We start from the raw sequence: 19,308 nt of genomic DNA on the forward strand, positions 1-19,308 counted from the left end.
TCTTTGTGCTTCGTGCTTTTTTTCATACTTTGTTCATGCTTTGTGGTTTGTTTGGGTTAGCAGTTTGTTAGTGGTCCGTGATTTGTTCGGGTTTTGTGGTTTGTGCTCCAGGGTTCATGGCCCCTTTTTCACTCCATTAGGGGTTTGTGGGTTTTACGTGCTTTGTCATTGGGGAGAAGGTGTAGGGGTAAGAAGAGGGAAATGCTGGCTCAGATTATTTGGTTTTCTCAGCAGCCAAATGGAGGTGTGTTTCAGCTGTGCATTCTCACTTCCGTTTTCTTCAGGAAATGCATATATTCTATGTCGATATCTCAAATATATTTCGTATTACACTTACTATCTGTGTTTTCCACCCAACTACCTAAAAAGGCTTTCGAAAACATATGTTTTGTTCTATTTACAATTAGCAAAAGTTTTGGTTTTCTCTGACATGAATGAAAGGATTATAGAGATGACACTTGCAGATGAAAGGACATGCACCCATTTGAGGAAAACAACATGCAAATGAAAAAGAGCAAAAGTGACAGCCACACATTAGAGGACACCCACGTGCATCTGTAACAAGTAGTCAAAAGAAAAATCCTTACCTCATGCTGCCCATATCCACGCCTGGAAGATCAAAGAGATACAACATAACAGAACATCTGTCAGAAGAAGATTACCTTCATGTGCAGCAGTTGTGTGTTTATGGCATGTCAGTATGTCATTTCGTGCTGCTGATAAAATGAGATGTTTACAACAAAACTTGAGTGTTTTTATACGTAGTGAGAGAAAGTGAGAATAAAAAATTTAACGATGGGGGATACATTTTGAAATATATGGCACTCGGTGCGTTTACATGCACACAGCTATGCTATGCTCAGCTGTTTAATTGACGAGCTCTCGCCTTGTCTGATAAACGCTGTCTGACTCCACATCAATAGGTGGCGCTGTGCATACTGATGTAGTTCCTGTTGACCTGTTTTCTCCAGACCACGTGATTACATACATGGCTATGGCATTGTTTTGGTGTAGGGATGTAATGATTCACTCAACTCCCGATACGATTCGATTCACGATACTGGGTTCACGATACGATTTTCTCACGATTTATTTTACAAAATGGGAATGTTGACAAATGATGACTGAAAAATATTCCTTTATTTTTTTGGGGAAAATACTGTACTATTTTCCTTTTATTTTTCATTGTCAAAAGAATCCCTTGATAAACTATTCAAAACAATGCAATTTCACTAAAAATAAATCTTGAATTGAAATAAATATAGGAATAATACAAATGAAGAAGAAGCCTATTAATTTAAATTCTGGTTCTATAGTAAACAATTCAAAACTACATAATAGTTCTTTTTCTTTTTAAAAGTGCAACTTAAAATGTATTTTGTGGCTTAACAATAAGACTTTTAAAAAAAAAAAAAAAAAAGTAATTTTACTGTGTTGACGTCAGATATTTGTTTGAACCAGCAGAGGGCGCTGGTAACTCGGTGGTCGGTTGGCATGCAGATATTCCACCAGTGAAGAAGAGATGCTATGCTAGCAGACAGAGCTAATAAAAAAACGTGATTTTTACAGATATTCACGTAATATTATAGATATTCTTTCGGTGCTAAAGATGTAAAGAATCATTTATGAGAATGTTTAACAGTAAATGGCGGCCAGAAAGAAAATAGTAGCAGATTCCGCCCGTCACGTCCACTTCTGGAAGGATTAATATATAGCGCCCTCTGTTGTTTAAAAAAAAGTACTGCGATTCAATTTTCAGAGCATCGATGTGAACCGTGGTACCTATGAATCGATTTTTAACTGCCTTACGATTAATCGTTACATCCCTATTTTGGTGTGTTTATCAGGCTACGGTTAGTGCAGTTTCAGCCTGGCTAACCTGTTTACATGGATAATTGTATATGGCTTGTGCCTTATGGCCTTGCCTGGTAGAAATGTGCGTTTGAGTAGTTGTTTTAATTCTATAACATAATAGCATCCAATATTTAATCACCCAGCAAATACATGTAATATGTTGTGGCCCTAAATCTCGACGGGACAGAGGTGAGATTTTTTTTTTCCTTCAGGTTTTTATCTAATTTGCACGTTGCATTTCATTACTACATTAAATGAAAGGAAACAAAGATAAATGCAACACGTGTGTAAGAATGAATGTTAACTCAGTGCTGCATATAATAACAAAATGACAAAGTAGAAATGACCTTCGAGTCTGTGAATTTTACTAAAACATGTTTTGTCATATGAACCGAAGCTAGTTATTGTGTTTCTAAATACAGACGTGTACACACACACACACAATGATTTAGATCATTAAATAGGAACACAAGAGTGACTATTCTTTTTTTTACACTGCCACACGTTTCAAGGAGAAACTATAACCATTCATTATGATTTAAATTAATGCATGTGCCTCGAAGAAAATTGGTGGCTGGAAGAACATGTAGATGGTTTGATGAATAGATTGTATTCAACAGTGAAAAGAATAACAGATAAGGTTGACTGAAGAGATGGATGGGTTGGATGAATAATGCACTGACAGGACCACATTTGCTTCTTAGAATGTCCTATAGGTGTGTGCAGTGTAAACTGGCCTTGTGTGTGTGTGTGTGTCACATTGTAAAGATAACTTCATCTCTGTGTCCTTGTCACACTGTAAAACCCTATTCAACGACACACACACAAACAATGAGAGCCATTAACCAGGGGTGGGCCGACAGCACCAGCAAAGCCTCCTCTGATTTACATTTACAACCTATCGTATTACATTTGTTACATAAAACTGTAATAATTCATTCTCAACACGTGCACTCAAGTGCAAACCTCCACCAAGCGCCAAATTTCCTCTTTGCCAGATAATGGCAGTTAACTGGATCAGTGATCCTGATCATGGTACCATTGGACATCTCTATGTCCATTAATAATCATACAACAGGTCCAAATGTATGGGCGTCACCATTTTGTCATAAAATCGTGATGAAAAGTGAAATCCGGATCTAATCCGGTTGAAACTTGGGGGGGCAATTGAGGAACAAACTTGACATCACTATATACAGTATGTATATGATATAACCATAATTGGTAACAAGTTACAATAAGGATCCCTTATTTACATTAGTTAATGCGTTATTAAGCATGTTTGTTCAAAGCTCTCCTCTGTGCAAGTGACGATGTTATCTCTGAAAATATTTGATTGTTTAATATGTAAAATCATTTTTTTTTGCATTGTTTCAACTACATTTTAACTAATAGTAGTTAAGCTTATGTGTTACCTAGGCTAGGGTATACATGTGTTACACTTTGCAATGAGGGTCAGCACGGTTACGTAACACCTAACTTAATAAACACCATAAGTAAATGATTACTAGAGACATTATTACGTTTCACTAATAAATTACTATGTGTGCATATATAAGGATAACTGACTACATTATGTTACTTTTATTAATGCTTATTACTGTTTTAATGTGCATTCAACATCATTAACTACTTTTTAATGCATCAGCTGATATGTTAATATATAATGATTAATAACATTACATTAGTAAAATGCTATTTAATGCTTAACAATGCATGAACTAAAGTGTGTAAATGTAATCCTGCTAGTAAACAAATGAAATTTGTTCGTCTACAGTTTGTTTGTTAGTTTTTCAATCAGATTTCACATTTGCACCACAGTGACAGTTAGTAAGCCCACAACAATGTCACCATTTACCTGTTCTCCGATCGGATGCAGAAATTATTACCAGCGTTCTCACGTGTAAAATCTGTAATTGTTTAGTCATCTGTAAACAATGGCTGAAAGACAACGGGAGATTGATTTGGTCTCACAAACAAAATCCAGTGCTGACATAAGAATATTTTATCATGAAGGACTTTTTCAGGGAAGAGAGACATCCTGAGGAAAGGTCGACCAAGGCCGAAACTGGTAAACTTGACTCAGCCCAGTAACGTGATTGTTCACCACTTCCAGACCACTGTCTAAAAGCAGTACTGGCTTATAGAGTCTGAGGAGCCATTACTGAGACTGTTATTTCCAAGTGATCATCTTGGTGTTTGGAGTCATGGAGGTTCTGTAAACATTGTGGGGAACCACTGGTTTGCACCCAGTATTAATAAAGTTTCCCTTTTCCAGCTGAACCTTTCACACCTCGTCTCATATTAGGTGCTGTATTATGTCTAATAGTTGTATCCTCTAATGTAGTAGAGTTTATTTCACTCAGGCCTTTTGTATCTCTAGGTAGTTTGAAGGTTCCCCACATGTGTGCGCTGATTGTTTTCTAGTCTAACAATGTGCATGTGATAATAATATGAGTCAATTTGGTGAATTCTGTTGTAAAATGTAAGAATGACTGCCCTCTATGGGTTGAAACCCTGTAATTACAATTGTATTATGCTATTGGCTGAGAATGAGATTTCGTGATGTGATTGGACCATCATGTGTCATTGTTAGCCCCGCCCCTCTTATAAGAACCTGTGGCGAGCGGGTTGGATTGATAGATTTGTGAATAGAGAGGTATAGTGAGTATTCAGTAGCTGGTAAGCATAGATTAATTAGTATAGTTAGCATAACTAGCTAGCGTAGATTGATTTTTGGAGGTTTTATAGTACAGACTGGGCGTGTTTTAACTGCTCGAGGAGCCACGCCCATAATTAAGGCATTTTTTTTCCCCTAGTGGCAGGTCAGCAAAAACCAGGTGGTTTAGTTACTCTTTAACTATCTTTAAATGTTTATTTTCACTCAAACATTGTGACAAATGTTTTTAAATGGCCAGGAAACCGGAAAAATTGCAGAACTTAGGATAAATAATGTGTTTCATGTTAAAACCTCAACATTTCCTACCTTTTAAAGTTACTGCGAGCCTTCATTATTATCATACCCTGAAAACGTAGTAGTCAAAAGTGTTTTTCTAACTGGTAGCCCTTTGGACTATTAACTAGCTCACAGTTTCAGAGAGGTTGGTGACCCCTGGTATAGGCTATGTGCGCTAACGTTAGCTCTCTGATGGACCTGTGAGCTGACAGAATAAATGCAGTTTTCCACACAGCAGCAATCCTGACAAACATAATTAGAAGACGGTTGGATAATAGAAGTATTCACACGCTGTGTATAAAAACCTGTGGCTCAGAAGGTGCACACAACACACTCATTTATGGAATTGAGTAGCTGAGCTAACCTTTAAATTGCTTGACTGCCCTAAAGACCCTGAACTTTACTTCAGCATCACTAGCCTCTTCACGTGTCTTTAGAAAACGGTGTGAAGGTTCTGTCACAAAAGAAACATGAACACCTGCAGAAGTGAACGTGGACTCAAGTGGAACATGATGGATCACGGCGATGGAAGTGGACACACTCTGACACAGCTTACAACTCTGCATTATTGTTTCATTTGCTCCATTCAGTGGTTATTTGCTGCTCCAGTGAGGCTTTGCCACAGCGAAATAAAAACATGTGACTTTACAAGGAAACCAATTTCAACAGAAGTTTGAAAACATTGCATATAAGATGTCAAAAGGTGGCTGACGCTGAGAGAGAGAGAAAACACAAAAGGAAACATAATGAGTTAAAACGATTTATATCGGGAAAAAAAAGCCCACAACCTGTGTAAAGACAGGTCTCAATAAGGGGGAAGGCAGAGGTTGAAAGTTCATTCAGGGTGTACTCACACTGGCAACTGGGGCCGTTCCAAGCTCACAGCAGGAATCCCCCCTCCCTGTCCCTTTTCTGGCACGGTAGAACGGACGCAGTTCCCACAGAGAAACACATCATCACCAGAACCGGATTAACGCAAAGGCAAACTAGGCACGTGCCTGGGGCCCGATTGGCAGGTGGGCCAGACAGAGGGACCAAGCAGCTCAGCTGACTTTCTTAAAGGGACAGCGTGCTTAATGTGGTTTAAAAGTACTACAAAATTCAGTCACACATTTCAGCCTTAATGAAGGGAAAAGTCAAAAGTGGCACAAAATGTTGATATTGAGCTGCTAGTGATTAATAAAAGGGTCTTTGTGGCATTTCCACTGACTTTGATCAATTATTGTTTTTTTTGTAAAACTACATTTAAAGAAATAAATAAATCAAGTATATTTGACTATTTATTAAACTATTCAATTTAATCTACACATTTAATTAAGATTTTCTGCAAAATGCAATAGCTTACAACATTTATCTCATTTGCTCTGTTTACATAGCAATGCTGATACCTATTGGTGATTTACTGCTACTACTGCCTTAAAAATGACACTCACAATGGATAAGATAAGGATATTTTAATAGCATTTAATAGAGCTGGGTAATAACGTCTAAATAATAATAATTTAAAAAAAAATGTCCGACACAATTTATTTCAGTATACAAAGATCCAACAAGACTACGCTATGTAAAATGTGAATTAACTTCTTATTATAATGAGTTACTATACTAACTTTGGTAAGTTTCAGATTTCAATTCATAAATAACATCAATGGAGGAGGGGCCAAAAAATACATTCTGCCTAGTGAAGTCCATTTATATAATCCGGCTCTGATCATCACGTTAATTTATGACACACGTATGGCGTTACGTCACCATTAAGCGACTCTGGGTTTGTTGTTGACAGTACATTCTGTTCATTTCATATTTTCTGTTGCGTAGGGTAACTATAAACAAAGATTTGCCCAGACACATGCTCTTTTCACGGACTGGGTTTCCCAGGGCCCCTGAACGCATCACGTTAATTTAAATGACCGTAACTCTGCTCATATTTGCTCTATCAGAGAAATTCCACCAGTTTATGAAAGATAATAAGTTGCTCTTTACAGCCAGTGTCGGTAATTTTACTCACACGTAACAGAAACATTAAAGATGCCGCTTTGTTTTGACGAAATCGACACAAGGAACAGAGAGAACCAAGTGAGTGAGAAAGAAAGATTAAAACAGACCAAATAACGGTGGATTTATTAAAAGAAAGACTCTCTCTGACGATAAAACCCACCATGAATGGAGGTTCAAATGGATTTGAAAACAAAGAAGGAAACTGAGCCTATAAAGGTAAGATCTGTTTAATTTCTGGATCAATAAATGTCGTTGTGATTTTGTGGAGCTAGTCTTTGTGTACATTAATATAAGTGTAAATAGATGCTTTTAATGTGTGAGACAATTTAGGACAGAGTATTTGTGTGTTTGTTTAAACTTTGTGTGTGTGTGTCCATATTTATCTCCATCACTTTCAGTTTTCCTTTTGATGAACATGACATTATCTCACTCTTCTTTTATTTCTTCTTCTTTGAGTCCATGCAGAGTAGACACGCCCCTCCCTGGACATTAAAACCATGAGCTGATCCTAGTTTCCATCATCTGGTCTCGACCCATCACTTCCACAGACAACAGACAGAATAAAGCTCAGAGTCAACATGGGAACATGGGATGCACTTATTGTGCGTGCGCATGCGCGGCCAACCGTGCGTGTTTGGACCACCTCTTCCAGCAGGACCATCGGGCCGTTAACCCCCCTGCGGTGCAGTTCACACCTACGCAGGCCAGACAATGGCCCCCCCATGGTTTCACACATGCACAGGGCTGGTTAGGAACGGCCCTAGTTGCCAGTGTGAGTACACCCTCAAAGATGAAATATTCCCGGTACATTGCATGCACTCTATGCGTGTGCTTACATGTCTTTTCAGGTTTGTGTGATTGTATATGTTGTGTGTGCACAGGTCCTTTAATCAAACACACCTAATACAACATTAGGTTTGTATGATGATCCTGTGTGCATGTGAAAAACTGTGCTAAAAAATGTAAAACTAATTCTGTGGCAATATTGTAGCAGGCGCAAAAGTAATTTACTTCCATTTGATAAAAAAAAAAAAAGGCATCTAAAACTGAACAAAGGAGTCCATCGCGGTTCGTTTTTTTAGGCTGTACATTAAAAAAATCAATGATCCCCTACGTTTAGCTCTTATCTTGTTCTACAGCACCTCCATCCACACTGTTTAAAATTAAATACTGGAAGGGATTTGGATCAATATACTGATTCTGGATCTGTTTAAAAATCCAACATTTCCCAAATTCTATGTCACTCCGTAATGACTGATCTTATGGAATTTGATTCAGTTATGTCGGGTTGGTTCCTCAATTCCTCCATCAAGTTTCATTAAGTTCAGACCTAGACTGCGCATTTCATCACACTTTTTCATAAAAAAATGGGGGTGCCTGTACATTTTGACCTACCGTATTGTTATTTAAAGGAATAGAAATTTCTTCCAAGCCTTTAAAGTGTGAATGATTATGGTTAACTGATCCAGATAAGAGGAAATTTGGCGCTTGTGGAGGTTTGCTCTAACATTTTACATTCTACATTCTACACAAGTGCAAGGTTAATCCACATGTTTATGTTGTTTAAATGTATTATAATTGTATTGTGTGTCTACTGGGACTATGAAATACCTACTTACACTTTCCTCAACACACATGATTTTACATGGTCACTTTATCTTTTTAAAGTATGTAAGAGAAAAATCACAACATTAAATCTCCTTTCTAAGGCTTAACTTGTACAGTTCTTCATTAGAAGTGTAACCTCATCTTTAAGGTAAGTGGAGCCAGCTAATTCTTCCCTTCATTACTATGCAACAGATGTAGCACACTGCATGTGTCGGCTAGCGTAGCAACATCCCGCGTGCTCATTACCTTAAGGAGAAAACACGAGATATGTTTTGATGTTGGAGGAAATGTGTTCAAGTTTCAAACCTCTTTGCCAATTCCCTACGCAACCGTACTCAGATGTACGTTAAATTAACTTTCATCCTGATTACTGCTCTACTGGAGTGTAAAGTAGGAAAGTAAGAAAACATTTCACGTCTCTAAATACCTCTAATATCTATTAATAACAGCCTTAGACTCTTAATTATCACCTCATATTTTATTAGGAAAAACAGCTCCACATTACCTGCACGGTCTGGTATATAATTCAAATTACACTCAATTACATCAAGAACCAAATACATTTATTCTTTTAAAAAAACACAAAAAAAAACCCAACATATAAATTGTGAATTAAATATACCAACATTGTTTTCATTTTTATGATTTTTTAGTAACTAACCTACTTCTATATTAGGAGTATTAAAAGACTACCAAAGATCATTGGCGACAAAGAACAAGGTATAAATTAGTGAGAGGCAAACAAAGACAAACTGAAAGAAAAGAAAACAACATAAAACTGGAACTGACTTTATGTAACACGATAGTTTATTACTTCAAATATCATCGTCAATTCAACACTGTTACCGGTAACTGATAAGACACAATTTTGTCTTAGTTTCTAAAAACTTTTTTCCACATCTAAAAGTCAGTGTGTGACAGCAGGAGTCTGTGCCTGTCTATGTCTACGTTGTGCGCTAGCTGCCTTGGTGTTAATTAATGTCATTTGTTGCGTTCTACTCAGCTTGTGCTCTGCAGTCTTTTGTTCAGTCGGAGAAAAACAGCAGGTTCATTTGAGGTGGCACATTATGCTAAACATCGCTTTCTTGTCATTGCTCCTCTGTAAAACACCACACGTCCTACTGTTGCGAAATCGGCATTTTCCAAAAAAGGAAAAACGGGAACAAACACAGTGTGACATTATAATCACCATTATCATGGCGAAAAATAGAAAACATCAAATAAAATGAATTAAATGAAAGAAAAAAGGGCTCAAGCGTGAGCAGTAACCCATTCAAATGAGTGTGGCTTTGTACATCGGATCCCATTGTGTTTGATACACACAGTGATACACAAATAAACACTAAAAACTGGCGAAACATTGATTTTGTGACTTTTTTATGATCTCTTTGTGGACTAAACCAAACAGCCAACGTGGGTTAGCAGGTAAACAACACAAAGGTAAAACAACAAGTTAAGCTGAATAAAAGCCGTGAAAAACACAAACGCAAACATAACAACCTGCACACAGGTGGAATGTGCACATGGCTCAAATCTCTCAATTCACAAACTCCTCAGTTCTTATTACTATTGTTTAGTATTTTGTGGTTTCCTCAGGATTTCCTCATAAAGGTGATTGTTTATAGTTGATTAATATCAAAATAAATTCCTTTGTGTAGATTGGTAATGGTAGACATCAGCTATGATCAATAAGATGTCACTTACTTTTTTTAAGTATTTCTGCCAATATCTAAATTTAAACGTTTCTCCCATAATCCGAGTCTTAACTATCCAATCCAATACTAATCTAAATTTAGTTTCCGTTAAGATTAGTTTGGATTAACATCTGCAACAACCCATTAAAAAGTTGCTTGTCAACATCAATACAACAACAATATTTTAATTAGCATTTAAATTCAATTTCTCAGCGATGGGATTGAAGCTGTTATCCAAAGGCCTGACGCTAAATATTAAAGACAGAAACATGTTCATACTGACGGAACAGACAGAATGTGTAATCGTATGAAAAGAGTAAACTGAACCTCTCCATCAGCGTTTCAGAGCTGTCTAATAATTTAACGGTGACGACTATTTAAATGAAGGGTTACAACAAACTAACCTGACAGTGACGACCTCACTGACTACAGCAGGATCACAGTGGTGATGTTAGCCCAACAAATAGTAACGTACTGATCAAGAATGGCAGCAATTGTTCACAGCTAGGTTTAGAAAAAGCATAATAGCATTATTTTCTTTCGAAACAGCATCACAGATGCCAATAGATTTTACAAGTTGGTTGATTAGTGTCATCCTTTGTGTAGCCCCTCCCTCTAACTCGAGTTCGCCACATCAATCTGGGTCTGTGTCTGGCGAATCCTTTCGGAACCGGAAAGAGACATGAGCAGAATGCTTGAAGCTGATTGGGCGAAGCGCCTGTCCACCATAATTTGGTTTATTCAATGACACGGAAACAAATGATGTCGTCATCCACATGTGCCGCAGAGACGCTGCTACAACAACAACAAGGTCATTATGTCGTTGAGTGACTTTTGCCGTTTTATGCGCGTTAAGGGCACGTTAACCATTCTCCTGCGTAGACATCTTTCTATTTTGATACGGAGCTATGCTAATAGCGGTAGCCCAACTAGTTCCTCTCCCCGTAACTGTGCATGCACCAATTTGCTTTGGCGCCTCTGACTTCGTCACACCCGGATATCCCGCAGTAAACCACAACACTGCCTCATGATTGGTTCAAACCATTTCGGTTCGGATTCGAAAGGCAAAGGCGGGAACAGCACAAGACGGATTCTGGTGTTTGTGAACACTAGGATAATTCATCTTGCAGGCAACGTTACCTTTAATCTGCATCTCTCCAAAATTCAGTGTACTTAATGTGTTAAAGGGCACCTGCAATGAGCTCTATTAATAGATCAAATATAATACTAGAGGTTTAGTAGGGTAACTTACTTTTAAAGTACTTGTAGAGCAGCCAGGAGGAGGAAAAAAACTTGATCTAGCAAACAGTGTTTCCTGTGTTGTTTGTAATATCAAATAAAATTATATTCAAGAAAACTTGGGAAAAAGCACTGAAAAAAGGAGAAATCAGGTAGGAGCCAATGTAAACACTGCATAGGAATCATCTACTTCACGTCAAATCTGGCTTAACATGGCTGCTCCACATGGATTGTATTTTTGGATATAAAATAGTGCAAAAAAACCAAAACAAACAAAAAACAACTTGAAATGCATTGTTTTAAAAATAAATGCACAATATTTTGTATATTGTAATACAGACATTTACATTTCCAAAACAGGTACCCATTGACCTTTGTTTAAAAGTGTTAATTTGAACCAAGAATGATTGTTGATTGGGAACCAATAACGAATGACCGATATCTGTAATAATATGTTTCGAAGTGTGAGATACATTTTTATCTACTTACTAGTTACTTTGAATATTCTGGATGGTTACTCAAAAATGATCATGATTTGCAGTTTTTTACCACATTTTTACTCAAGTGCAGCAGGGAGAATAAAACACAAAATGTTACTGCAACAGAGCATACAAATGTTCATTTGTTAGCCAATTAAAACAACATCATACTATAGCCACTAGATGGCAAATATTAAGTTCTTGTATAGAAACGTAAGGGCTGACTGACTTCTAACAGCTATAGTCTTGTTATTGATGCATTGATATAGCTTGTTTTATTTATCTTGAGTAGTGGATGATTGTTTACCAGTGGTACAACTTTAACTGAACAGTAATTGTCTATATAAACCCTGACAAAGAAACACACGTACCTATTACTTTCATAACTTCCCACAAAGAGGTCACATTAAAACCAAGACATATCTTACCCTGAGTTATTTGACTTCATGGTCCCTGTTTGGGAGCAGATTTTAAATCCCTACCTTCTAACGTCTCTTATCTCACAGCTGGAGTTACTCGTTAGGAGGAGATGTTTCAAACCAACATGAAGCTGTAGCTCTGAAAATCACCAAATTGCAGCCGCTATTTGAGTTGTTTGGAACAATGGCCTTTTGACAGCTGTGCGGCCACTACACAATGCACAGAATTAAAGTCCCTTCTTCAAATGTTTATTCTCTCAAGAACCAAGCCTAAAACATTGTAGACTGCGAGGGAAAACGTTTCTCAAGCTCTTCAACAATGGAGTTCATGTTAACTTTAGGCTGGTTTGGATGAGACGCTGCTCCTGTATCTCCTTCCTTTCCTTCACTCCTGCCTATCACTTCTCCTTCTCCCTCTTCACCTCCCCCAGAGGCTACTCCATCCACTGATTTAAGGGAATCCAGGGAATCGATGGAAGGCCGGCTCTTAATGACTTTTTTGATTGGAATCTGCTTCTGGTCTATCTGACTGAACATGTTGGCCACAGATTTCTCAATGTCCGCTATGTTCTGGATGTTCTTTAATATACCTTTCAGCTCCCTCCGAGGAGGTTCGGGCTCCACAGGGAGGGGCAGTGGTGGTCGTCGGAGGGACACGGGCCGCAGTGCCGGTGCCTCAGAGAGTGATGGGAGAACAAATGTTGAAGGATGCTTTCGTGAGGGAGACAAAGGTGGAGGGAGAGGTGGAGGCGGTGGAGGGGGTGGGGGTTGTGGTACTAGTTTATCTGTATGGCTCTGTTGGGGAAAAACTGGGGGAAGTGGAGGTGGGGAAGGAGGGTGATGTGTTGGAGGAGAGGGTGGTGGAGGAGGAGCCGAGGTTGGAGGAGGTGGCGGAGGTGTTGATGGAGGATCAGGGATATTTTCTATTAGAATCTGAAGTCTGTCTTCTGCAACCTGATTTCCTGGTAGGTTTGCCCCAAAGCGCCGTAATACAGGAGGAGTTGGTTTGTGGCTGGGCGGAGGGCTTCCTCCATCACTCTGAGTGATGATGATGCTAGGGGGACCCTCTCTTGTGTGCGCCATCGTCAGACTGTGTGTAGGAGTTTGTTTGTGATGCTGGGGAGACTCTGGCGATATGGTGAGCAGAATATCAGGGGACAGAGACCCTCGAGAGTCCCTGTTCTGTCGTTGCCTCATTTCCCGGAGGGCCTGCTGCTCAAACTGCTTCGCTTGTTCTTTCACAGACAGCTTGGGTTCTGAACTCGGGCTTCCCATGAGGTCTGAGTCGAGGCCACGGTCAAAGCCTGAATCTAAACCAGCATCTTTGCTCTCTTTAAATTCTGCCTTCAACAGCTCCAATTCCCACTGCACCGGATCCATGACCACTTGCCGCCGCAAAGCATCGTACATTTCTCGTCGATGTAATCTTGACGGAAGAGTCCAGCTGTGTCCTCCCCCTGAGCCCCACCCACTATCACTGCTGCTGTATCCTCCAAAGCCTACGTCACATCCAGGGGAGCTGAGCCTCAGCCAGGCCTCTCGAAGGCATTTCCGAGAAGCAGAGCAATTCCCAAGAAGGTCGCGTCGCCTCTGGCTTCTTCCAAGAGTCTCTGGACTACTTAATGTCCCGTCCTCGTGGTAGATAGGATTCTTAATAGTGAGGGGGTTTTCATCAGACAGAAATGTGATGTTGGACTCTGACTTGGGGAGGTTGTTCAGCACCCTTCCATTAGCAACGCACTGACGATGGGCAGCAATAGCTCGGGTGGCAAAATCCGATATCAATCGTTGGCGGTCGCTTTCATCCAAACTGCCACGACTCCCACCACCACTGTGGTTTGACCGACTGGTACATGCATTTAGGAAAAAAAAAAAAAATGAGAGAAAATGGAATGAAAGGACACACTCACAAAAGACTCAGAAATTGCTTCAAAAAGGAGCAATAATCAATACCAAAGAAGCAAATATATGAATTACAGCCAAATGGAATAAAAGGAGATGAGATGGAATAAAGTTAAATCAAAGTCTGGTCATGCACTGGATAATAAAATGAAATCCCTTTCAAAGGGGACTGACAACAGGAGAATGGAGAGAGAAATACTAGCCAGGGAACAAAGTGTCTGCTATATCTGTGGCTGAATAAAAGAAATGAAAACAGAGTTCCCATTAGGAGATGAATGAGGAAATGAAAAGAAACGAATGAATGATAGAGCTTAAGGAGAGGTAAGTCTTTTTGTTAGTGTCTGTGTTTACCAAAGGGAGACCGATCCGAGCACTAAAGATCTGATACCAAACACAAAAGAAAATGCACGTTGATTTTAAAAGACGCTACAAAGATGCTACTGCACCCATAAATAATACCACATCTGGCAGGGGAGAGACAGACAAGTATATTCTGCTGATATTAAATGGCGGAATACATCAAACTATCAAACTGAAGCCAAGTACACGACATCTACCTTAACCTACACACTACATTTGCTATTATACCTGCTATTAAACTACACTACTCAAACAACATCAGGGACACCAAACCAAAAAGAATGTCAAACTAGTCTGACGCTAGGGACACAAGTAGAAGCAGTTAACATCATTCTACTCACTTTTGTCTGTCAGCCGAAGATGAAAGAGAGCGAATGGGACCAAGGGAAGAAGTGGCAAAGAAAAACAGAAAATAATAACAAAGAATGATTGTTAAGTCCTCTAAAAAAAGATTCTCCCATTGGGAAGTCACGTCACATTCGCGGAGCATGGTAACAAACTCGAGCTAAGCTGCCTGAACACAGTGGGGTGAGATAGGTCATTCCTTATAACTGGACAAAGCCTCCGTCAAGCTTTCAATACACCCCAGGATTTCTGAAATATGGGAAAATGCATTCCATTGCTAGTGGTGCATTGTTGATGGAAAAGTATGCATTAGAGATGATGCATTTCATCTAATGTTGAAAAAATGTCAAAAAATTGCAATCTCCCTGTTGATGTAACATTAACTCAAGAACATTTGAACATAATATTTACAGTATTTAGTTTTCAATCTTTGGGAAAATGACAATGTGCAAAATAAACATAATAAAATAATGATCATGAATCATACTAATATTTTCATGGTTTCAAAGCGGCATTTTTTTAGTCATAGTACTAGACATATATGGTGATTTAACAATAATGATATTTGTGGTCTCTTTCTTTCAAAAGATTCAGTAACTGCAGACCAACAAATACAAATGTCGTTTCAAGGTTTGTTTTCTAAATAAATACAAAAAAAGAAGTGCTACCAAAATGAGTTAACACTAGTGTAGCCCGTACATGGCTGGCTTTCCAATGATCTCTTTATCTTTTGCAATATTAAAGCTGCTAAAAGCAACAGCATGCGGAATATAAAAGTTGTTTTAACTGCAATATAATGGATGAAAAATTCAACGTCTAGAAACTAAGCTATGCTGTTCCAAGCAACACAGACAAATGCATAAATTACTACGATATACTTACATACCATGAAAACGACTAACAATTACTATATTTGAAAAATAGTATGAAACTAGAGCACATTGAGTATACCCACACATACTTTGTATACAGAAGGAGTGTGCAACTTTCAATGTTTTACACACACACTTATACACTTTAATTGAATAGACTTTGCAGTTTATCAATAGAAATAATTAATGCCTATGGTGATCTTTGTAAATTACTGGCAGCATTTATTTCAATTATCTCATATCAGGGTTCATTTTCTCACACATTTTTCAGAGGATCACTTGAGCTTCACTCATCCTGTGCACACATAAACAAACACGGTCGGATGCACGAACACACACACGCACACACACAAGGTTAGATTTCCCTTGTTTTCATTTGGTGATAGTTCCTCCAATTATGAATATGAATTGCCTTGGTGTTAATGGGAGTGGGGAGGCATATGAAGGACATACAGGAAACTGGTGGTGCATGTCATTCTGATAAGAATTCTTCTCAGCATCTCCTCCAGTATCCTGTTAGGATATGTAAATGAGCTATCTGTATGGCATTGAGCTTGTGTCTGTGTGACTGTGCAAGACTTTAGAATAAGTCCTGTACCACAGTTTGGTTTGGACACCAGCAAAATCCTTCAGAATTACCAAAATATGAATAAATAAATGAAGACGTAAGTCAATGGATGGCGGATATGGGGCGCCGACTGTAAAGTTGCACACCCTAAAAAAAATAACATTTTGCAACATTTAGCAACAAACTACGTCTCGAAATCCCAAGTACATTTCTTTACTTTTGAACAGATTTACAACAATATTTGTGACATTTGTGATTTTTTTCTAGTAAAAATATAATGTTAATGTTAAATCTAAATGTTGAATCTAAATCTAATTGTTGAAATGTGAAACAAAATATTTACCTAATTTGCAAATTCACCAAAAGTACCACAATTAAAGCTTATTGACGTGAACCGTAACATGTAGATTTGACATTTAGATTTTACATTTAGATTTAAATTTAGCATTTGGATTAAATATTAACATTTAGATTTAACAATGACATATTTTTACGAAGTATTGCTGTATATCTGGTCAAAAGTAACATAAAAAAAATTCACATGCTTTTTTAAACATGATTTATTGCTTAATGTTGCAAAAAAGTTGCAATTGGCGCCCCATAGGCAGACACCTAAACTCACATTAATTACATACTGTATAATATTACAGTGAGGGGAGCAGCTGGACAGCAAAGAATGAAAACTTTGAGTGGGCAGATTGATAACCTTCACTTTGTCTTTTGCATAAAGAAGCCCTGTGACGGACTGGCGTCCTGCCCAGGGTGGACCCAGTCTCCCTCCCTCAGTAAGCTGGGATAGGCTCCAGCGCCCTCTGACAAGAGGGTTGGATGTGAAAACATTGGAATGCCACCAGAGGAGCTGAATGCAGCTGAACCATCTCAGATTCTGTCAATACTTTTGACATTTTATTGGCTTCAACAAAACATAAAGGAAAAGAAAGGGAACATCACAAAATAAAGACTTTCTGCTGTCAGCAAATTAGATTTTTTCTTTTACGAGAAGGACTAATTAGCAAAAAACAAAAGAAAAACATTTTGTTAAAGCTGCCCTCAAACAGACATTGTACATTATTCATAATATTATGATTTATTTTAGTTTATTAGGTTATACAAATAAAATCATTTTTCAAACAATGCGTCTGGTAGACATACACATTCTTTAAAATAAATGAATCAAACTCATGGGTCTTTAATGGTGACAGTTACACCCACGGGGGATCAAACTGAGCTTTTTGGCCTTCTTAGAACCTGAAATGCTACAATAATTGCTATTTAAAAAATTAAAAATAAAACCTGAAATGCAATAACTGGACAATAATGTAACAAAAGTGCTGAGCTTGAAATGTAATACATTTTTATTTAATGAAAAACAAAATGTTACAACTGGTCAATAACAAGACGCTAAGCTCGAAACATGAACACTTTTTTAATTTTAAATATACTATATAAACTTGTTTTTCTTTAAGTATATATATATATATATATATATATATATATATATATATATATATATATATATATATATATATATATATATATACTGTGTATATATATAGGTATATATATAGGTAAGAAAAACTGTCAAAGTTTTCCAAAAGGCTTTGAAAATAATAACAATACCCTACATTGAAGCAAAAAGCACTTTAATCCATAAATCATTGACTTACTCTATAATGTAATAAAAAATTACGACACTATTCGGGGAAAAATGTTTTGCCTGCCCCATAATGTAACAATAAAAAAGTTTTTACGTTTTGGGCTCAGCATCTTGTTACATTATTGACCAGTTATTACATTTCGGGTTTTATTACATTTTTTTCAAAACAATTTGGGTCTTGTTACATTTCGTGTCGTTGCTACATATTGGGCTCTAACATGCCTCTTGTCTAAATTGGTTACCTTTGTTTTTATCAGTTAGTTGACTTAGAATCATACGACACAAAAATTGTATTTATCTAATGTTTGCTATATTTCAAAGTCCTTCTGTGAGGATCTCGTAGAATTTTGGAAGTATATAAAAAATGTAAAATTCTGAGCGTTAGTTGTAGTTGCATCCAATAACATCCTAAAGTCTGACACACAAGCAGCCACAGCCCTAAACCCTGAACATTTGATGTGATAATGTTCATCCTGAATCCTTAGCTTTGACCGGTTGAAACAAATGGCAGTGTTGCACTTGCACTTACATGGCGTTGTCTCCGAGCTCCTCGTACAGGTTGTTGGCGGTGCCTCCCCCGGGTTTGCCCGTTGGTAGAGCCATCTGGATGCGAGCAGTTTTGGCACACTCAGCTTGGCGTCTGGGCACGGCACAAAGCACAACCAGAGTTATAGTTGTTTGGAGCTTACAAACTACAACCTGTGAGACAAACACAGTCACTTTATTATTCCTGCTATGATCAAGTCAGGTTGTCTACCTTTTTCATTTGCGTTTACGCTAACCAAACGTGTAGAGTTTTCCCCGCACAATGACTCACACCAAATGAAAATACTGCTTTTTCATCTTTTCATACAAACTCATCATGTCTTATGGATATGGGTCAGACTGGGACATTATGCCTTTGTAATGAACACAATGAGTCGTGAGCTGTTGATCACACGGTTTCACAGAAATGACTGACGCTGGTTTCTGGGACTCGATCCCAAACACACGTCACTGACGAAGGCGCGTGTCTTCAACATCTTTTTTCTCCATTTCTGAGAATTTGTTTGATTATTCACTGTAATCTTTGTTTCCCCACGCGCCCTAATCTCACCCACTTTATTGTACAATAAAAAAAGCTTACAGATTAATCACACTGAAAGGCTTTTAAGGCTGCCATGGCATTAATATTTCATCTTGGGAACATAAAGCGGTACTTACTCCTTGAATCTGGAGGCGACAATTGCAGCAGATGGAGAGAGGAAGAAATATTAGTCATCATTTGCAACATGGATTACTTAGTAAAGCATGCAATGCAAGTTTACTTACTCTAATTTAGCTGCAAATTCAGACAATTGGTCTAAATTAAAGCCTT

At 38.0% G+C, this 19,308-nt stretch overlaps 1 protein-coding gene across 2 annotated transcripts in view; it reads right to left on the bottom strand.

Moving 5' to 3' along the window:
• Window positions 1–19,308, bottom strand: part of LOC114481278 (protocadherin-15-like) — a 225,534-nt gene that overhangs the window by 12,304 nt on the left and 193,922 nt on the right. For both annotated transcript variants that reach the window (XM_028475966.1, XM_028475967.1), the window contains 3 exons: window positions 19,155–19,163; window positions 18,481–18,591; window positions 588–609 (listed from right to left, as the gene is read on the bottom strand). In XM_028475966.1, coding sequence (XP_028331767.1) covers window positions 588–609; window positions 18,481–18,591; window positions 19,155–19,163 — 142 coding nt within the window. The remainder of the gene's footprint in view (window positions 1–587; window positions 610–18,480; window positions 18,592–19,154; window positions 19,164–19,308) is intronic.

This window comes from Gouania willdenowi, chromosome 19 (assembly GCF_900634775.1).
Source record: "Gouania willdenowi chromosome 19, fGouWil2.1, whole genome shotgun sequence".
NCBI classification, from domain to species: domain Eukaryota; kingdom Metazoa; phylum Chordata; class Actinopteri; order Blenniiformes; family Gobiesocidae; genus Gouania; species Gouania willdenowi.